The 22,744-nt window shown below is 41.0% G+C and overlaps 2 protein-coding genes and 1 non-coding gene across 3 annotated transcripts in view; all 3 read left to right on the top strand.

Annotated features, from left to right (window-relative positions):
- The window catches only part of synpra (synaptoporin a), a 23,067-nt gene extending 11,422 nt beyond the window's left edge, over nt 1-11,645 (top strand). Inside the window, exons 3-6 of the mRNA XM_076753367.1 lie at nt 9,030-9,154; nt 10,161-10,359; nt 10,481-10,672; nt 11,243-11,645. Of these exons, the coding sequence (XP_076609482.1) occupies nt 9,030-9,154; nt 10,161-10,359; nt 10,481-10,672; nt 11,243-11,494 (768 nt within the window). The 3' untranslated portion in view covers nt 11,495-11,645. The remainder of the gene's footprint in view (nt 1-9,029; nt 9,155-10,160; nt 10,360-10,480; nt 10,673-11,242) is intronic.
- A 6,659-nt stretch (nt 11,646-18,304) lies between these two features.
- LOC143327065 (uncharacterized) lies at nt 18,305-21,665 on the top strand. The gene is made up of 3 exons (XM_076741215.1): nt 18,305-18,496; nt 18,774-19,176; nt 19,705-21,665. The coding sequence occupies exons 1-3, from the start codon at nt 18,305-18,307 to the stop codon at nt 20,550-20,552; spliced, it is 1,443 nt and encodes a 480-aa protein (XP_076597330.1). The 3' UTR covers nt 20,553-21,665.
- A 234-nt stretch (nt 21,666-21,899) lies between these two features.
- On the top strand, nt 21,900-21,982 carry trnal-cag (transfer RNA leucine (anticodon CAG)). The gene has a single exon. It is a non-coding gene; the product is annotated as a tRNA-Leu (tRNA).
- The last annotated feature ends 762 nt before the right edge of the window (nt 21,983-22,744 follow it).

Here is a 22,744-nt window from a genome sequence, read left to right as displayed (position 1 = left end):
TGTTTGTGATAATTGCAAGGGAGTATTTATTCTCTTGCTCTTCTGGTCACTTTTCATCTTCCGTTTGTTGGTTCAGATAAGAGCACACCACAGTCTTCATGTACAGTATTTATCTTTTTTTTTTTTTAGCTGCATATGATTTAGCTGCATATGTGAATTTGTCAAGTGCTTGTGCAGACGCATGAGTGCATTTCTGTGTGTTTGTTTGTGGCCTTTCTTGCCTCAAAACCAAACGAAGCTAAAGAGAGTGAATCACTTAAAAACACTTCAGCAGAGGGACTCCCCGCAGAGGTTCCAGCTGTGTACCGTGACAGCCAGGTAAGCAGCATTCAGCCTCCGCCTGAGGCCTGAAGCTGCAGGGAAAACAAGTGGAAATGCGAGGCCTCGGTTTTTCATACAGCGTTTGGCTTTGATCCGGGTCTGGCCTAACGCAGCCAAAGCTAGCTCAGCCCTTCGTGTCCCAGATTAGCCTCGCAAAGCATCACCTAGTATTGTGTAGTTATGCCCTTCTGAGCAGGTTGAACACACAGTTCAAAATGTTCAGCAGTAGCCACTTGGCATTAATTTGAGACAAGCAGCACAGAAAAGATTGGATGATAGATACTGATCTCTGTTAAAGTCTCCTTAGTTGTGTGCATGTGGCTCTGTGTATATCTTGCTCCTAGTTTATCAGCTGTAGCAACGCTCTGATGTAACAAACAAACTGTCTACCAGTTCTCTCAAACAGCTCACTACAACTCACTTTACAAAAATCGTCTTTTGATTCAAGGTCATCTCACTTCACTTAATCGCAAATTCATTGTGTTCAGTGTATTAGCCTCATTTTAAAACTAATATGCTGGGTTTTAAGCACTGTAAGGTATTCATCAGAAATTGAGTCAACTCAATGACTGCACTCAGCCACAAGGTGGCGTAAAGCCATCAATGATGTGAGAGTGAGCGTGAGATGAGTACATATTTGCAATGTCTCAAAATATGTCACATTATTGCTGTTTCACTTATAATATTGTGGGCACGAGGAAAATCAAAAGGGACTGGATTTTCCTCTTTTTCTTTTTTGGATTTCACTGGTTTCCCACAAAAAGGGCCACACTTTGTCATCATTATTAATGACTTTCATTGTTTACTATACAGAGAATCTGTTGAGAAGCAGCTGATTCTACAAAAGGCCAGTGAGCAGACAGAAGTGACAGTGTTTATTCCATAAATGGACGAAGGGAATGTAATTGGTCCAATTTAAGTTCCTGCAGAAGAAAACATTTTGTCTTTTGAAAAACAAAGCAAATGCAAAGTTCAAGTCATTCTTACCAGAAGCTGCATCTTGATGTGCATTGCACCCATAGACATGATACAGAGGAAGGCTTGATAAAACGGTCTCTCTGTAATACATGTTATCCTTGCTGCCAGAAATAGGCACACATATATTTTCCATTGCAGTTATATCCTGAACCCAGAGGACATGACATAATGTTTTTGTGTGGCTGATATAAAACTTTTTTTTTAAATGTGGAATTAAACACATGCATTGTTTAAATGAGGGCCATATTTCATGGCAATGTGGTTACTATACTAAATGATATGTCTGAATATTCCTGAGACGTTATCTCTTTAAGCTAGAAAATGTATGAGGACCATGCCTGCCAGATACACATTTAAGAAGAATGAAATACTGTAAGTGCATTACATCGAGATGAAACAACAGTCAAACTGTATTAAAATAATGCACAGCTGACAGCAGGACAAGAGATAAAAAAAAGGATCAAGCGAGACCAAGCCAGAGAAAATAATAAAAATGCTAAAATAAAAAAAAGAAGTAAAGCTCCAGAGTATTGGGTAATTAGATTACCTCCTGTAATGTGATACAGGTGGTCACACCTGCTGAGGTTCACAGTCTGTCAACAATGTCAGTAACCAAACTGTAAGCAACACCAATGTGAGAGATACAGCTGGGTGTCATCCACATAGCAGAAGAACTGTATCTTATGTTGACTAATGATATCACCCAGAGAACACACTGACTGATATTGGTGGGATGAGAGCGAGTAGTGCAGCTGACTGATCTGATAAGCTGCTGAGGCTTATTGAACAGCGCCCTCTAGAGGCTGAGGGGCGTTCTAGACCTCCTCCCCAGCTTTTGGCAAGCTGCTCATCCAGCTGCCTGTAAGATGGGAGAGGGGACGCGCATGCTAACCAGGCGTCAGGTCTGATTATGGTGATCATGGTTGTGAGAACTCTTGAGGCTATTGAAGCTTAAATGGAAAACTGGGCTGAGAGAGAGAGACAGAGAGAGAGATAGCATATTGAGGCCAGAGGGTGTGTGTGTTAGTAGGTTGGATGTGTGTCTGTGATCATATGTTTGCATCATTTTCATGTTTGCTGATTATAACAAGAAGCCTGTTTACCTGCAGCTGACCTTGGTTCCAGTCCTTCACTTGTGACTCAAAAGACACCTAAATCTGTTTACCTGCAGTCGTCTGCACTGTCAGCAGTCATGCTGAGGCCTGGCTGTTCATGGCCACTGTTCGCACCACTCCATTGTATTTCTTAACTCCGTCTTTAGTCTCACATGTCTCACCTGGCCTCACCAGTCTTTATTATCTCTACCTTGAAAGGTGTTGTGGCAAATACTGGCATGTTTGCAGTGATTCCAGTAAAGCACATGTTGTAATAAGCACTAACATCAACCATAGATGACATAGCTTTAGGCACACACTGCTGGACGAGGAAGAGGATCCCACACAAGAAGAGCAACTCAAAGCAATTTGTTTTTCCAGGAAAAACATGGTGGAAGTGTTTCCTCAAGTAGAGAATCCTCACGTCACACATCAGCTCGATTTTCATCATTCATACATCACATCATCTATCTCGCTATCCACGTTGCATCTACAGTACAGTTTCAAGTTGCACTTTGAGTTGCTAACCTACAATGCAGCCACAATCACTAACATAAGTGCTCAACCTTATTCCACTCACTACACCCTCATGTTGATTTTGCCTCTGCTTGCGCCCTCATGTGGTGAGTTTGCCATTGTAAAGGCAATCCAAGCCTGGTTTGTGATCTTGGCTTCATGTAAGTTACTCTGCGACTCGGTCACACAAACTTCTAAGCACGAACCTCAAAGGGAAACCAAACATTATTTTTTTTTTACTTGTTATCCACTAGCGGTTTGCATCTGCAAAGGTATTTTTGTAATTTCACAGGTGTTAACTGACCACCCGGGAGAACATCTACACGAGAATATCTTTGCCCGTGGTGAAGCCAGCATTTAAATCCAGGATTTCCACAGCCTGTGTACTGCTTTTCAGCAACAAAACTACAGACCTGGCCCTCCTGTTCTCCTCTTCACTGAACGAGCTGTACACTACGTCCACAGGCAAAATCACAGAATGTGGTTAAAAATGAGCAAACAAAATTAATCAAATTATGTTAGTCACTCGAGCTGCACCCATTAGCCTCTATCATTTGCATGTATCAGTTTAAACAAATAGCATGCAGTGCATGTAGGGCAGTATGTAGTAGCTGGAATGAAAATGACTTTTTGTAATAAGTACATTCACACACATCTTCTAATAGCCATTGTCCGCTTTAGCGACTGTTCACAATGTATTTTAACATTTCATCTCAGGCTTCAAGGTTGATAAATGAAACAAACTGAGCTTGTAACCAGCTGCCTGACTTTTAACAAAACACACATTCGGACAGAGAAAGAGCATGTTCAGGAAACCAAAAACACTTATATAGCTTGTGTCAATTTTATCAGCCATTCACACAAAACTACTCATTGCTTTTAGAGCAAAATGATGAGAGAAGAGCTAATTATCTCTTTTCTGTTTGTCAAATGAGGCTAAGCCATGACAAAACTACTGCGTCATAATTATGTTTGGGCTGCAGTGCTGTTGGAGTGGGCAGTACAGGCAACAACTTCAGTTAATCCCAGCAGAGGCAGGGACTGCATGTGTTGGAAGTGAGAGAATGCCAATATACTTGTTATTAAATATACAATACTTTAAATCGCATTCAGTTAAATGCATTTTCTCAGTTGCAGTGTCCAGGAAAGAGTGCACTGTTTTGGCAAAGTAACATACAGAATGCAAGTTTACGTGAAAGAGAACAATCACCAAGTTTCTGTGTGTGTGTGTGTGTGTGTGTGTGTGTGTGTGTGTGTTATAATAACAGTTAAGTTTCTGTGTCTCGTGTGTTTCATAAGAACACATACTGAATATTTGTCTCAGCAGTTTTCAGCTGCAGCAACTAAACATCCTGAACCTTAGTCTCATAAACTGTTGTTTTATCCACTGCCTTACACTGACCCATTACATACAGTAGGGAACAAGGTGTTGGCTTTATACACATAAAACAATTACAAGTCAACCTGCTGCTGTTTTTATAATGTTTCCGTTGTTAATCTTCTTACAACTTCCAGTCTTGCGATAAAGCATCTAAAGCCATGTTTTTCTGTAAGCTGTGGAGGATGATCCATGTCATTTTAATAAGCAGACTGACATTGCATTAGTGTAGAATTAGCAGGAGAGAAATGCTAATAAAGATATTAAACCAGTCAACAGCAATGTGTGGTCTAGCGTCACCTTCAGAAATCACATCTAATAACTAATCTATTAAAACATATATTGAAATTAAAGCTTTAATAGCCTACTATATGTGTCAGGTGCAGGTTCAGCCTGTGCAAACAGAAGCTTGATTAGTCTGCTGTCAGTGTTTGAGCTTCCTGTTAAGGTGCTGTTTTGTTTTAGTTTTTTTTCTTTCTTTCATTGGAATCATCATTCAGTGGTGGAAAGTATGTTTGCTTATATTCTGTTTACACTGGAAGGAGATGTTGGACTTTTTAACCCCTCTGCATTCTACAGGTGTTGTTACTTTGATTTTACAGACAAAACATGTCATCCTCTTATAAAGCATGTTGCATCTGATGTTAAACATTAAACAACCCAACAGTTTCTAAACTAGTTAAATTGAGCTTTGCCTCATCCAGATACAACATTAAATGCTAGAAAAGCTGTAAATGCTGCTTTACAGAGCCGAATGAACCCTCTTGGGAGCTCTATGGACACTGTGATATACTTTAGTAATTATTAAAGGAGCCCTGCAGTTCTCTTCTAAACAAACAAAAGTTATGTTTACATTCAGTGTTAATGTCCTTCAGCTCCAACAAATGTGTTGAATGCATTTCATCCCTCATAAAATATTTACAAAACTTTTTAAATCCAATATTAATTACGTCCATGCTTGTAGCTTGCAGCCTTCTTCTTCTCTGCCTTTGCTGGAGCATTGCAGTATCCTGGTGTCTAATCGCCTCCTGTAGTTCAGTGGAATAGTAGTGTTACATTCGGCAGCAACAGACACACATACTGACGCTGCATGCAGCAGAGGAGGCTGTACTGTAACGACAATACCAGCTGAGCTTGAGTTGCTGTATGAAGTGTGGAGATAACGTCAGGTCTGGCTAGGTGAGATGACACAAACAGCAGCATGAAAAAACACATCCACATCCTAAGAGTTTTCCTGTTGTTGTTGTGGGGACGTTTCCATCAAGTTAATCCACTGGGTCTTCGCTTCCTCACATGGTGAGAGTAGATGAAGACTTTTGTGAACACAGAAATTGACGTGCGTTGCTCGTAATGTTACTTTACACATCTTTGTGTTGCTGGACTCGCCGTTACAGCAAGGAAAACATTAGTTATTGGTTGTAACCCCGGATCTATGAGTACATGCGTAAGATTAGATAAGACTTTATTGATCCCACAGCAGGAAAATTTAGTTGTTACAGCCAGCAAGTATTAAAAGAGCAAGCACAATGGCATAAAGAGGTCAAAATAAAAGAAGTGTACATTGTACATTTGCACAGATTATTAAAAAAAAAATAATAAATGCAATAAAAACCCTACTGCCATAGAAAAATACTATTGCCCATATTCTTATGAAGAAAACTACTAATGACATATATTGTACTGCACTTGAGAAATTGCACTTGTGAAATACTAGGACTATGTATATGACCAATATATACAGTTTATAAAAGTACTGTTGCCAATATGGATAATAAATAGCGTTATTGCACAATTGAGAAAAATATACAACTTAGAAATTGCATCAGATGAAATGGATAATGTGATCATATATTATCATTGATAACACTAACACAAAACAAAGTGTTTTCAATGCAGAATTAAGAAAGACAGCATCAACACAGAGCTTCATTACATGATGCTGGTATCCCTCTACCTGCATGTTATCACAGTCAAAGCACAGCACATTATTTTCAATATGCTAAAACTTTTATCACAGTAATGATGGCTTGGCAAAATCCATGTGATGGCAGCAGAACATGACACGAAACCAGTGCACCGCCCTCCCCTAAGTAGTACACATTTCATACTCAGCCACACACACAGACGCACACACACATATTGCCATGCTTTCCACTGGCAGCCTCTTCCAGCTCCTCTTTTAGTATCAGAATGCTTCTGGGAGCCCTGTAGCATCACAAAGCTGGATTAGATCTTCCCTCCTCAATGTGTATGGTTATATTTGCTCCGGTAAGTTCAAGTGCATTTTTTTTATTGTGGATACAGCTTTTCAGCGAAAGACAGGTATTTTTTCAACATGTGATCATTCTGCCTGATCTTTGTGCCATCAAACTGTCGTTGTAATGTCATTATACATCAAATGGTTACCTAATAATTAGAGTTAGTTCAACGTTTTACAGCCTGTGAGGTCTGAAGTCGATTTATTAGAATTAAGAATGGATTCTTTATTTGTTTTTGGCTCATTCCTACATCCTTTGTCATATTGCTAATCCAGTTTTATGTCGATAATATTTGGTATTAAACATTTTAATGTTTTTCCTGGTAGCATACTTTATTCTTAGACTATACTTTTTCTTGCTGCTTTGTCAATGTGTGCATGCATACAGCGGTCATAATGTCTCTGTGTACAGTTCCAGTGAAATTTATTATAAGGAAGAATGAACTTTTTTTTTTTTTAATGAGCATGGCGGTGAAGTCATCATCAGGTGCCAGTGAAGGGAGCACAAACAGTGAACTCTTCCTCCAGACTCCGAGACTCCGTCCTAAATCAGCTCAGCCCGCACACTCACTGCAGCTATTGTCATCGATGTGCTGACGTGGCCAAAATGCTATCAGTTGGTCTTAAATTGGCTTCACGGCACAGAAATTGTTGAGATGTCCGTAAGCAAAATGTTTGAATGGTAGGACTGCTGATTCTCAACATTTGCTGCTGACTAGGAAATGATTCCAGTTACAGTTTTAAATTTCCCTGTGGTTCAGTTATGAGGTATAAAACCCTGTAAAAGTCTACACTCTTAAAGTCCTGGTATTTGTCAATGAATGTCTTGTAAAGATGCACTAATCAAGAGGACTGGAAGTAGGAGGACCAAGGGGCCACTGGCCCCCCACTTAACACCGTCCCACAATTCCTTTAAAGGTGCAAATCACTGAATACCTGAAAATGCCCCAAAGTCAAAGTAAAAGGACGTTTAAATCATTCCCATCCACTTCGTGTCTGGACCTCAAACATATCAGACGTGTTTTGACTTGTCTCATGCAACAAAAAAGCTGTCATTTTAATCTATAGGCTGTATGAGCTGCGTTCAGGCTGGCACCTCAACTGCATTTCATGGGTGTATCCACAACATGGAACATTTATTTTTGCTTCAAGTCTATTTTTTATTTGACAATAGGCATGTGAATGCAAGGTTGATGGTCAATAAAAAGGCATTGAGGAAATATTTATCTGTATATTCCGACAGAGGCAGAGCAGTGTGTGCTGCTCTCTGGACAAAGACAGCCTTACACACACACACACACACACACACACACACACACACACACACACACACACACACACGCACGCACGCCTCTTTAGCACCATGTTGCTGAAAGCTGGAGCTACAGTGATGACCCACATTTCCCATCATGCAGTGTTGGACTGATTTTGTTGTTTTATGTTGCAAATGCTGATGTTATATTTTGTTCATGTTTGCTGTGTGTCTGTTCAGAACATGGTGGTTTATTGGCATTTTTGTGCTGGTTTATAGTTTTAACCATTACTTAGGTGGCTGGTACAAAAGCTGTATTTTGCTGCAGTTTCAGTTTTGAAGTAAAATTGAAAAATGGACACAACCACAAACGTGGTTGACAATGTCAAAAAAGTCTCTTCAAAGTGAAGCCATTAACTGACTAATTTCATACCGTGTATGAAATTAGTCAGTTATGAAAACAGCAAACCTCAACACAAGTTTCTACAAGTCCACCAACTTTTTCCTGCAGTGCAGACATCATTCAGTGACCTCACAGACAGTGTAGATAGTGATGATTCATGTTAAGTGATCAATTTCATCTTCAGATTGGGCTCAAAGTCAGAAAACAAAATGCAAAGTAAAAACGGCAGTGTCAACGAACGCCAGGATTATCCAAGCATGAGTACAGTGAATGTGTTCATTTTTTCAAACGTATGTAATAGTGTGATCATCTTTAGCTAAAACTCTGTTGCTGTTCCTGAAACAGTCATATATTGTAGTTTCCATTGGGCCTTAATGTAACAGAGAAGTGATAGTGACCTGTCGTTGCCCTGTCATAATGAGATATAATTAAGATTGCATGAAATAGTGTAAAACACGCACCTTCTCCTCATGATTTGAAAAAAAAAATGTCATTCCCATCAGTTTCTAGGTGCTATCACTTCATCCTTGCAGATTGAGCTGCTCAGTATCTATGGAAAAGCAGCAGATCTCAAAGCCAAGAGCAGCTCAGTTCTCTGGTCAGATGATGCATTCCATTGGTATGTTTCAGCAGTATGTTGAAACAGGGACTGAAGGAGAAAGCTGTGGATTTGATTTGGCATTACTGACAGTATTACTCACCTAGTAACAGGTTGTGACGGTGTATAGCGTGTGTGCATGCAAATACTGTCATGTGTGGCCTCAGTTCACAGCTGTGGCTCCATTTTCACAGTAAGCATCTGATTTTTGTTGCTTTCTTTCTTTCTGCAGCTCTTTGCCATTTTTGCATTTGCAACATGTGGGGGCTACTCTGGGCAGCTGCGGGTTAGTGTGGACTGCATGGAGAAGGCCAGCAGCAACCTCAGCATTGGCATTGACTTTGCTTATCCTTTCAGGTGAGTGGGCTTCATTCATTGTCCGATGGCAGGAGTAGGAATCTGTGTTGACTCAGATGCTAATACAGTGCATGGTGATACCAGCCACACTGGAATGCTCTCACTGTTTTCTATCAGTGTTACGCACCTTATCACCTACATGACAATCCATTCCTGATTATGCAAACATAATCTGGACAGAATAGGTATAGGCATACCTCAAAGGCAAATATCATGACTTCTTTAATGAAATGGTCTCACAATGCACTGGAGTTATGAGAAGGCAATGTTCATCAGAAATTTGCATAAAGAACTTTTTTTTATGTAAAATTTCTGTTTAAACCAGCGTAGTTTATTTATTTGAAAGGAATGTGTTTCTTTTCAGATTGACAGCATACTGTAGCCTGACATCCACAGGCCTCTGTGACATAATGTAGGAAGGTATTGAATTCAAAAATAATGTGTGTAGGTGTGTGTGGGACGATGTCTGTAAAAGCAGCAGATAAAACTGAAACTGTCTGTACTGCAGTACACCACTTGGGGGTAAATAAGAAAATGTGTTTTTTTTTTCTGATTTGGGTGAACTGATTTTAAACATCTGGCTTCAAATAAGAGGAATTCACTTCAGAATATTCAGAATTCATTCATTTCAGTGGGAATCTGTTAAGAAACTGATTAAATTTTCAGCTCATATCATCTGCAAACATACTCTAACTGTAATTGCTTCCAGTCTTTACCAACTACTAAAGATATGCTAAAAGTCACAGAATCACATCTTATCTGGGGCGATTTTGATGTAGGAGGAGAAAGGAGTATAAAAAATAAGATTATATTCACTGACATTAGCTGTTAGAGGTGTCAGTTCAGACTTTTCTGAGCCACATAAGTGATTCTTACAGTGCAGTCAGGCCAAAGGTAAAGACAGGAAAGACTGATGAGAATCAGCCACTGTATCATCAGTTACCGGGGCCTCCTTTGGTAAATTCCATTTTGAGTTGACCCCTGTGCCTCCCTCTTTGTGTACCAGGCTCTACCAGGTGTCCTTTGAAGCGCCCGCGTGTGAGGGCATACGGAGGGAGCGCGTGTTCCTCATTGGAGACTATTCATCCTCCGCAGAGTTCTTCGTCACCATTGCGGTCTTTGCCTTCCTGTATTCCCTCATGGCCACCATTGTCTACATCTTCTTTCAGAACAAGTACCGTGAAAACAACCGAGGACCGCTCATTGTGAGTACAGTGGACTCTATCATTAAACCACTACTCACAAAGTTCTGACAGCGTAATTTTGTAGTTCCTTGATCTTAATTTTTCCACATCCTGTGTTCTCTACTCTCTCATATGCCATCAGGACTTTGTAGTGACAGTGGTGTTCTCCTTCATGTGGCTGGTCAGTTCCTCTGCTTGGGCCAAGGCTCTGTCTGATGTGAAAATGGCCACTGATCCAGACGAGGTGCAGCTCCTCATCTCTGCCTGCAAAGTCCAGAGCAACAAGTGTGGCTCTGTGCATGGACCACGCTGGTCTGGACTCAACACCTCAGTGGTAGGTTCACAGGATGTGTTTCCCAAACACTGAGAATAGATGAATAAATAAGATAGAAAAAGGCTCAGTTTAGCTTTCTGAAGAAAATGTACAGGTGCTCACTGATGAAATTTCGCAGTTGAAACACTGAATTGATTGAAATACTGAGACAGTTTCTTACATGATAGTTGGGTCGATCAATGATCCTACAAGAGAATAAATGCCTGGGACTCCACACCAGTCAGTTAGAACTGAGGAAGCCTCTTGGATGAGAGCTGAAACATCTTCTAAAACCTCAAGCAAGTCCAGTTGCCTTTGGGAAGCACTTAGAAAACCTGAAACAGTTGAAGTTGTAGTTGAAGTGTCAGTCGAAGTGCAAATGCTGAAATGACTTGATGAACAATGAATGCAGTAAAAATGTGAGAGTTAAAGAGGCACACAGTTCCCAAACAAACTGAACAAATGAAATTTCTACATGAAAGTAAATTGAAGTCATTGAAAAATAAAATAGCATCCAATAGAAAAATACAGCAAGAAAATGAATGTTCATCCCTGCTTAGCATTGCTTTGTCTCATTCTCTTTCTCTTCAGGTTTTCGGGTTTCTCAACTTCGTTCTATGGGCTGGGAACATCTGGTTTGTCTTTAAGGAGACCGGTTGGCACAAGGGTGCTTCAAGGTTCGCAGGCGGGGCGTCTGAGAAACAGGCCGGCACCTTCAGCCAGCAGCCGTACAACCAGGGTAGCTTTGACCAGTCAGGGAGCTACAACGCCCAGGGCAACCTCGGCCAGCCGTCCGAGTACAGCCAGGTGGGAGGACCCACCTCCTACTCCAATCAAATGTAGCCATGCCTTTTGTGAGGGGCACTTCTGCATTTTAAACCAGGGAAATCAGGGGGTGATAGTAGAAGGAGGAAGGTTAAGAATTAACTTTCCTCCTCTGCTCAGTTTGTCATCAGTTTGTCTGTGCAAAAAACAAAAAAGATGGTTAAGAAAAAAGGTATCAGAGGTGTCAAAGTACACCCATTGTAGATACAAGTATTGTTGGGTATTGTACAAAATTATTAGATATAGTCTTTTACGTCTTCTCTGTCAGAGGTGTTGTTTTGCTGAATGTTGTATTCCTCGTAGGTTGAAACACATACGTGACAGTTTCTCTCTCTGTGCTTGGTAACTGACGTTCACTGTCACGACTGGATGTCTTTTTCAAACTGGTTTGCGTTGTTGTGGGATGAAAAAGTTCTTTATGTTTGTACAATTCTCAAGTTTGTAAAATGGTGACAACTAAGTGCATGATATTGTATGTGTGCTAATATGCTCTCTGTGAAACTAGAAAAAAAAAACAAAAAAACGTGCATTTTATCTCTGAAAGTTTACAAACTCCACACTGCCATGACTCATTACTGAAGGTGTGTGCAGATCACTGTTATTACATGTACATTATTTTTTGATCTAACTGAATCTAACTACAGTATATTTTGATAACGCGTATTTTATTATTCAGATACAGATTCAAAATATAATGTAGTGACATTTCTGGGTCATATTTGTTAACACAGACACATTCCAACTCATATCTGTCACTGATCACATCAAAAAGTCTAAAGACAATAGCTGTATACTACAAAATACACTATACAGGCTTTGTGCAAGAAAAAAGGACAGTATGCAACGACTGCAGCATGCTGTTTCTTTCTCCATGGTTTCCACTTCTTAGTTGCATCTGCAGAGACGATATCACACTTTTATTTGAATCGTGTAAAGAGGAAGATTGTCTCCCTCATTGTTTACAAGTGGCTGCTCCTGCTACAAATTACTGTGACTGTTTTCTATGCTATCCTCAGACGACTGGGAGATTATACACATAAGTTATACCTCTCTAAAGCATGTCCAGAGTATTCATTTACACTAAAGCGCATCAAAAAAGCACATCAGTAACACAGTGATTATACATGAGTAAGTAAACAGCGGGCTCATCTGTACATAACAAATATTGAGCTTTTGTCAAGTTTAAAATCACAATTCAGGTTTGTACAACTTTAATAAATCTGTGCAATTCATATATAGTAATGTTCAAAGGTTAATGCTCGGTTGCTGTTTGTTTACATTAATATGACTTGTGCAACCCTGTTTCTTGACCTCCTAAGCATGTGGCTTGCATCCGTGTAATAAAGCAGACTGAACATCCATGTATGTATAATAGTCTGCCATCCATGATAAATGTGTATGGGTTCATATAATGGCAGTTGCAATTAGATCATGAGTGTGGATATTTTCCAGGCATTCATGCTAATAAAGCACAAATTTGCTCATAAATAACCTGTTCCTCATGTGTCTGCTCAGATTTCTTTAAATGATCTGTGTGAAAAGGTACATGTAACTGAAAAAAGATTAGATTGTATTCCTGATGTTTTGTAATCACTTTGACCCCTGACCTTTGACCTGTGGCTTAGGTTTCCACTGAAACAGGGATAGCCTGTGTGAGGGGTGTATGGGAGTCCAGTCCAGGTTCAGAGGGAAGTATGTCATCTGCTCTTTCTGAAATAGACGAACGGACCGGCATAGAAACGAATAAAAACAAATTATTAAATTATTTGTGTGTTAATAGTTGTACTTAATAGTTGTGAGAAACAAAAACATGCAGGCGACAATAATCTTGCAGTTCATCCTGAGACTGAATTGTTGCGAATGAAATAACAATGAATGTCCTTGGCAGTCTCATATCTCCAGCAGACACCAGTACAAGAAGTGGAGTCGCCACATGTAATAAAACATGTAATAAGAGAACAAAAAAAAACAGAAGATGAACTAAACTGTATACTGACAAACATACTGACTACAGAGACAAAGGCCCAAAGAGCTACAGAGTGTTATTATTTATTTTATTTATTTTTATTAGTTCTAGTGTCAATAGTCAGCACGCTGTACAAAATAACCGAACCGAACAGAAAACATAGACAAAATAGCTGCAATCGTGACGCCATCTTGTGGCAGCAGTGCATTCATTACACTGATGAGTCTGTAGTGGCTGCTCCCTTTAGAGCAAGACAGCATCTGAATGTACTGTCAGTGTACTGTTAGTGAAAGTGTAGAAACAACTAAGAGGGGGAGAAAGGAGAGCCTGTTTACATTTGGTAGTTTTGTGAGAATGCATATCCCTGCCACAGTGTGTCTGTACTGGTCTAGACCAACATCTGTGACACCACAGGTGACTTTGGCTACCTTAATTTGAGAAGGGGACATTTTTCAAAGGGTTGGTCATGGAAATGATAAGCTCTCCTGATTGATAAAACCCCCCTGTGTTTTTTTTATAGTGATTCAAATGTAATCGAAAAATATTATTTCAAAAGACAGGGTGACCAAATAAACTTTCACAACCAGGCCTGCCGCTGATTTTAAACTTTGTCAATGTTTTGTACCAGACACACAACTAGCCACAGTTTGTGCTTCTCTTGTATTATTACATGAGACACACAGCTGTACTTTTGATCCACAAATACTGATTCACAGAGATGTTAAGATGTTTAGGATTGTGAAAATACCTTCAGAAAAGCAGTAAATAACTTTTTCAGAAAAAAGGACGTCTTTGTGGTTCCAACTGAGACACGCACTGTCAACAAATGCCCTTTTTTATGTAATGTCAAACAATGACTTTCATTTGAATGTACACTATGTCGTTTTTACAGTCACTTAACTAGCGGCAGTATATCCGTGAGCACCTGAAGTAAACAGGACTCCCTTAAAGCTTGGTATTTCACCCGCGTGCTTCAGTTCCCATTGAATAGGCTCTGTGCACAAGCCTCGTGACGTTCTTCCGATTCCGCCTGAAATCGGCAAACCAATTTCCGGTTTACTTCCCCCTCCAGTCAAAACAGCGCTAAAATAAATACAAGGAATGAAAAATGAATCAACATCCACGAAAGAAGACGAAGTATAATGTGAGAGGGACATTTAAGTTCCAGAAGACGGTGGGTGGCTCTAATGAGCACTGTTGTGTGCCACTTTGTGCCAGCTCAAGTCGCTATAACAGCGAGCTTAGCTTCCACTGCTTCCCGAAGGACACCGAACTTCGTGCACAGTGGCTGCAGAAAATATGCAGGACGGGATTTTCGGTAACTCAGCATACGAAGGTATGCAGCCGACATTTCGAAAATGCCCAAATTCGAAATACCCCCAAAGGTAGACGGGTTTTAGCAGCAAACGCAGTGCCAACACTGTTTGAATGGAACAGTTACACAGCAACCAAGACAAGAGCCGGTGTTTGGGATCGCCGCCCTCGACTGACATCAAGCCCAGAAACATCACCTGTGCCCTGATCTTTGTCTGACACTGAAATGGACATAAAGTCAACACAGTTAGCACAACAAGTAACAGTAAAGAACATACGAAGCAAACACAAAACTCCATTTCAGTGTCAGACAAAGATCAGGGCACAGGTGATGTTTCTGGGCTTGATGTCAGTCGAGGGCGGCGATCCCAAACACCGGCTCTTGTCTTGGTTGCTGTGTAACTGTTCCATTCAAACAGTGTTGGCACTGCGTTTGCTGCTAAAACCCGTCTACCTTTGGGGGTATTTCGAATTTGGGCATTTTCGAAATGTCGGCTGCATACCTTCGTATGCTGAGTTACCGAAAATCCCGTCCTGCATATTTTCTGCAGCCACTGTGCACGAAGTTCGGTGTCCTTCGGGAAGCAGTGGAAGCTAAGCTCGCTGTTATAGCGACTTGAGCTGGCACAAAGTGGCACACAACAGTGCTCATTAGAGCCACCCACCGTCTTCTGGAACTTAAATGTCCCTCTCACATTATACTTCGTCTTCTTTCGTGGATGTTGATTCATTTTTCGTTCCTTGTATTTATTTTAGCGCTGTTTTGACTGGAGAGGGAAGTAAACCGGAAACTGGTTTGCCGATTTCAGGCGGAATCGGAAGTACGTCACGAGGCTTGTGCACAGAGCCTATTCTGTCGTCGTTTTTTGGATAAATTTGCAAACGTAAAAAGCTTTTTATTCACCTAATATTTGCTTTTTTAAATTTTGATTGCATTTTTTTATTCCTGGGCGCGGCTGCTACGACCAGACTATCCTTCAAACTTTATTACTTTTACATGACTGTTGACAAATTCTGAAACTGACCCACAACTAAGTCGCGATAAATACAGTGGCATTTAGATGGACCAAAGTATGTCCAACAACAAAAATCTAGTCACTTGGAGGGTCTGGATTCTGATATTCCGATATATCTTGCATGAACTGCCTTGCTTAAAGGCAGACTATCAATTTTCATGGACGTGGGTGTGAGACCAATTCTACAAATTGAAATGAGTAGGGAGAGAGGGGTAATGTGAGACACCGGGTAATGTGACACACCCCCTGTATCTAGACAATGGTACACATTTGTGGTCATGTGACCATTGTGTTTTCAAGCCCCTCCCATTTCCCCATGGTCATGAAGGAGAGGACCTCATGGTACTGTGGTAAGCATGTTTTTTTCACAAAAATATATTTTTTGCAGTTAAAAGTAAAAATAATATGCGCTCAACTTAATCAACTGTTGTGCCAAAGCAAATTAATTTAGGAAGAAAAACTTATATCACACATGTTGATGTACTACCAACATATGAAACCATGTGATGATGCAAGCTAAAGATTAGCCTGAATTGCTAAGAGAGGTTGTTTTTCCTAAAATGGTGGGGGTGGGGTAAAGTGAGACACATGCTGTGGGGTAAAGTGAGACAGTGTCTCACTTTACCCCACCATGAAGCACAAGTTAAGTTTAGTCCTGAACATATTCTAATGTAATATTACATTATGTATGTTTTATTTTTTTAATGTAATTAACATTGTAGAGAAGTCATCATGCCAAGGAAATATATGAGGAAGACAGCCTGGGGCCAAACACCCCTCACAGAGATGAAGAGTGCAGCCACTGAGGTCAAGGAGGGGAAAAAAGTCCTTAAGAGCTGTTGCAAGGGACAGAAACATTGATAAATCAAGCCTCCTACGATTTATAAAGAAAGAGAAGAAAGGAGAAACAACAGCAGTGGGCTGGGGTGCAGTAGCCGAGGCTAAAAGAATTCTCCCAGATGAGATGGAGGAGGAGCTTGCAAAACACTTAAAACAATTAGCGGAACAGTTCCACGGTCTTTCTCCATCTAAGTGCCGTCAACTAGCATTTGACTATGCAGTTAAAAAAACAATGTCCCTGTCCCTGCCAATTGGACAAAGGCACAATGTGCAGGTAGGCTAGGGTGTGCATCACATGATTCTGGTAGATTAACTAAGGCCAACTGATCTTGCCACACAGCTAAATCTTATAATAATGAACTGTCTACTTTAGGTGAAGCTTAGTTTGGCAGCTTTTTAGCGCATCGCCATCTCTCTGTCCGAACTCCAGAGGCAACATCCCTGGGAAGGCCTGGAAGAACCACATGGAGTGAGCAACTCCTCATCTTTGCCAGTAATGTAGAGTAGGCTAGGCCTGGTTATAGGCTGATGTTTCCACCCAGATGGGTCTGGTTAAGTGTTCGAGTCTCAGGCTGTTAATAGCTGGTTCTGACTGTGTTCTAATCTAACTGATTGTCATTTAAATGTTAATTAAAACATTTTGAATTATATTATGTTGTATTTTGATTTTTGTAAGGATCAGAGCAGGGTGATGCACAAAGCAGAGGCACAGACAAACAATTTGCAAGAGGGCAAGTCAGTTTATTACCAGAGTCAAAACCAGAAGATCAGTCCACACAGGCAGAAGTATTAAAATCACTAAGCTAAACTTGTAGTCAAACTGAAACTGGGTCAAGGTCACAGAATACACAAAGAAATGCTGGATACATTCACTGAAACAGATGAGGCGATCTGGCAAAGAAGGGAGGGAGAGCACAGCTTAGGAACAGGAGGGGTGGGGAGACAATGACAGAAACTCGACAGGAAGAGGGATATGACATAGACAGCTCATCAAAATAAAACAGGAGATAAAAAGAGACAAGACAGAACAGAACATACCACTAAACAAACCTAATAGGTCCTGACAATTTTGTTCAGAGTTACTTTGAAGTGTTTAGAAAAAATGTGCTTAATTGACCAATCCCCATCACTTTACCCCCAGCTGGTTCACTTTACCCCACTGATTTTTCGGGTTCGTCTCACTTTACCCCTGGGCCGGGGTAAAGTGAGACACAAGACCACTTTTTTTAAAAACAATCATATTTTCACTTCCCTTCATCCTGAATACCTTCTGACAATTTCCATTGCGAGGAAACATCCTGAATTAATGGGAAATGTGTAAATTTTACTGATATATCATTTCATCTCACTTAGAGGGGAGCAAATGTAAAAAGTGTCTCACTTTACCTCACTCTCCCCTAGTATATTCTATCTGCATTCATTCTTGACATGTATTAATAAATTGATCTCGTATTGTATTATTAAGCCTAGTCTTTTTCATTATTCAGACTTTAAATCCAGCCCATACTTTGCTGAAGCGTGTGCTGCAACCACCTGCAAAATCACTCCCGTCCGGGTAAAACACCAAGTTTCTTGGAAGTCCTAGACATCCTCCTGAACGACCGGCAGGAGGCGACAGCAGTCCGTCCCAGCGCTCCACCGCGTTTAACAAAACCACTGAAACCGTTCACAACAAGGAAGTCTCACACCGGGATGTGTGCATCTGCCGGAGCAGCAGACATGGCCTCTCTGCAGCATCTGAACGCCTTTATCTCCCAGCGGCTGACGACGGCGGCCGTGGAGATCTTCGGGGCGGTGCAGAAAACGCTGATAGAGTACCAGGGAGAAATCAGCCGATCCAAGCAGGAGATAGATCACCTGCGAAAACTGGTGCTCTGGCCTCAAGTCAGATTACATCGATCAGGTGTGTGGATTAGACTTTCACTCAGTGATAAAGACTAGATTCACTCTCATTCCATGAGATGAGGTGTTGTGGGAAACATGATGCAGCTCCCTTCAGTTTTTCTGTGAAAATATTCCATTTCTCATGAGGATGTTTTGTAAATTAAAGTAGTATGAGTCAGGTGACATGTGTGACCTTTAACACTAAAAGAAAAACAATGTGTTCATGACACATTTTAGACTTGAATGTGAGTATAAAGTGTGTTTTTTTTATCTCCAGTCTCCACTCTCATGTCATTCAGCAGCTCATCAGTTCAGTCCTCGCTGCTGTGATAAGGACGCTTCTCCTGAATGCTGCCCTGAGGAGGAGCGGACCCCACATGTGAGCCCGGATCACCCAAGCACCCTGAGTGTTAAAGAGGAGCCTGAGCACAGGGCTGCCCGGCGAGGACCGTCCTGTAGGCAGCAGAGTGATGTCACCGTGTCCCCTCAGGCTGTGACAGGAGACGGTCACGAGGAGTCGTCCTCACACCTCTACAGACTGTTAACTGTTGAACAGACAGCAGATATCAAAGCTGAGCCTGATGCTGATGAGTTTCCATCATCTCCATCAACCAGCGAGGCTGAGGCTCCCCGGGGAGTAAATCCAGAGTCTTCTGGATCCTGGAGAGAAGACCTGACAGGTGAGACGAGGACTCTGTAAGAACACATCCAGCAGAGGCGAGCCATTTTATTATATCCACCTGTGTGCTGGAATGTGGTGAAACACTAAAACCTTTGTGGGCAGAGAGACACTTTGACTGGACTCTGTCCATTTGACAATACTAAAACCAAACTGCATCACAGTAAATCATCTTTTCATAATATAATATAGTGTATATATATATATATATATATATTGATTTTGTCTGATCAGTTAAAGTTTTCACTGCCTGCCATCAACAACAAGGTAAAACTAGAGACCATGTGATGGGATCACACCAGCCGCAACAGCTGATGTTCTGACCCATGAGTACTCAGTGGCCATTCCTACATTATTACATGAGAACTGATGGCGACACCCATCTTTGAGGTCAACCTTCATTTGGATAACAGTAACAGAAGGTGAACAGAGCCTTAGATGTAGGCACATATGTGTATTTGTCCTCCTGCAATATAACTAAAATGATAAGAGTATGGTACACTGTATTTTCACACCTTTGTCCTTGTAGATCCACTTGAGGTCACTCATGTGCAGGATGGGCCTGATGAGCAGCCACACACTGAACAAGACTGGAGCCCCTGTCAGGACCACAAGGACCGGGACCCCCCTCACATTAAAGAGGAAAAGTGTACTAGTCCTCAGGAAGACACTGGCCAGGACAACAGAATCCCTCCTCAGTCAGAGAGGAGAGTTTATGATGAGCCTCAATCTTCCAGCCTCAACCACAACCAGACTCTGACAAGCCAAACATTTTACACACCAGAGGAAAGGAGAAGACATGCTAAAGGAGGAAGGTGCCGACTGACCAGAGTTTCTCAGCACTTCTGCTCTGCAGATCAAAGCAAATATGGTGAGATTACAGAAGGTGTGGTGAATGGAGAGTGCATGAAGGCGCTCAGACCAACAGGAATGAGGCCAAAGAACAACAACTCGTGCACTGAAGGAAGGGACAGTGTTGGCATGGAAGAAGATGTGAATGACCTCACCAGGAAGAGGAGACACATCTGTCCCATCTGTGCAAAACGTTTTAAAGAGTCGAGCCATTTGAAAGATCACGTGAGAATCCACACAGGAGAGAAGCCGTACCGCTGTAAGGAATGCGGCATGAACTTCAGACAGAGTGGAGCTTTGACTTTGCACGCGAGAATCCACACGGGGGAAAGACCGTACCAGTGCACCGACTGCGGACGACGCTTCAATCGAAAAGGCGACATGGAAGCTCACAGGGTGACGCACACAGGGGAAAGACCCCATCTGTGCGTGGTGTGTGGGAAAAGCTTCAAGAGGAAGAACAACTTAAACACACACCTGAAGATTCATGCAGAGGACAACATGGATTACACTCAACCACTGTGACTGTTTCTATGCAATGAAAAACATGACATGTAGTGCTCATTTTTGACAAGACACTGAGACCCAGCTGGCTCTGGAGAACCAATCAGGTCTATGGAGCATTTAAGGGGACGTTTTATTAACTTGTATGCTGTATGGTGTCACAACCATGTTAAATATTGCCAAAGCTTAAGGTCCCACTCTGCACTGTCAGGCTGGTTTGGAATTTGCTCTTTACATCCGCACACAAGTCCACAAAGTTCCTCTCAGAGTTTCACTGAGGACAGGTTTAATGAAGGATTAAGCAAAACTTTCTGATTTTGTGCCAGTCAGCAATGTTCACAGTTGTCAATTAGTTGCTCATTAAGTGGCACGTCTAATCAAAAGGACCCCTCATTAACTTTCTGAATTATTAAACAGGCTGCAGCTGTGTTCAATTTGCTAATCTGTCTGATTTACAGCAGTCCAGTAGCCAAACACCACCTGCCTGAGGACATCGCACCGTACAGCAGCAACGGCAGCAGAGCTGGATGTCTTAAAACGTACATCAGTCTTCACAAGACAAGGTTGCTTTTATCGTAATAGACACTGTGCTCTGGATCAGGGGCCACTTTTTCCAAATCCAACAAATCAGATACAGGTTGATGTACTTCACTATAAACATATGCAACAAACATAGAAAATATACTCAACTTCTTTTAGTACTTATTTGCCGGAGAAAGTTAAATGGGTAGGTGAAAACTGCATTGATTGATTTCTAGATGCTATGAGGCTGAAGACCTTCAGAACAAGCTGACAGACACACAGTGAGATTATCAAATATCTCAGCTTCTGCTTCAGACGTGGTTAATTCACACAGATCAATCAATCAATCAATCAATATTCCTTTATTAGTCCCACGAGGGGAAATTCCAAATTACAACAGCATCAATAAAACAAGTAATATAACAAGTGCATGTAAAGTAAAAACAGCAGTATGTACAAAAGAGTGGGAATTTTAAATAAAAAATAAAAAGAGATGTCCTAAAGGAAATTGTTAAAAAAAAAAAAAAAAAAAGTACTTGTATTTACAGACTGTTATTACATGTTTTATTGCACACCTTATTGCACAGATTATTTCACTGATTACTAGTTTTTATTGTGTAGTCTGACAGCTGCAGGGAGGAATGACCTGCGATACCGCTCCTTCACACACTTTGGATGTAGCATCGTGTCACTGATGGAGCTCCTCAGCGTAGTGAGTGTGTGTTGGAGGGGGTGGGAGTCATTGTCTGTCATGGAGGACACATTTTTTCGCAAATTTTTCATCCCGTCTTTTTGGACTATTCACAATTCACTATTAACCACTCCAATCAGATGAAACGTCATGTAGTCAGGATGGCCGAGCGGTCTAAGGCGCTGCGTTCAGGTCGCAGTCTCCCCTGGAGGCGTGGGTTCGAATCCCACTTCTGACAGTAATTTTCAAGCTATGTATCCCCACAGGTGCAGGTCTATAACTCGACTTCTGCCGAACATGACATAACGTCCATGATATGATACGTACGCAGCAGCTACGAAAAAGTAACCATTAAAAAAAATCGTAAAGGCAGTAAAAGACGCGACATATAGACCTGCGTTGTCTATTGACAGAATGTTTACTAAGAAAATCGACTGGAGGGCAGGAAAAACTGGTATAAAAGTCAAAGTCCATTTAATGTGAGGCCGTGGTATGCTGAATTTAGCCCAAACAGCTCAAACAATTTCTGAAATCTCACATACACAGGCATATCCAGTCAAATCTGATAGGTCTGATGATGTTATAGTGTTAAGAGACGTAATCTCAACATTATAGCAAAATCATTCCCATCATGATTCTTTCTATTTCCACGATAATTTGTAATTTCTTCCTTAAGTGCTACTTTTATAGTTTGTTCTAAAGATTTCTTTAAAAGCAGAAAGATAAAAATGAAAGAAAGATAAAATAATCGCTGATTGAAATAAAAATACTTTGAAGAAAAGACACACAATATAGATCATAAACAGCACACACAGGTGGATTAAAAATAATTTCCAGTCATTTATATTCAATCACAAAGTTGCCTGTTTTTCAGAGGCGTGTTAACTCCACTAGATAGAGCTGTTGAGACAGGAGTGTTGTGATGACTTCATTGATGTATTGAAGAGGCAAAGTATAAAAATAGAAAGTCTTAAAGATTTAAAATGTAGAGAATTAAGAG

The sequence above is a fragment of the Chaetodon auriga genome, chromosome 2, assembly GCF_051107435.1.
Source record: "Chaetodon auriga isolate fChaAug3 chromosome 2, fChaAug3.hap1, whole genome shotgun sequence".
NCBI classification, from domain to species: Eukaryota; Metazoa; Chordata; class Actinopteri; order Chaetodontiformes; family Chaetodontidae; genus Chaetodon; species Chaetodon auriga.
This window is presented reverse-complemented; position numbering and strand designations above follow the sequence as displayed.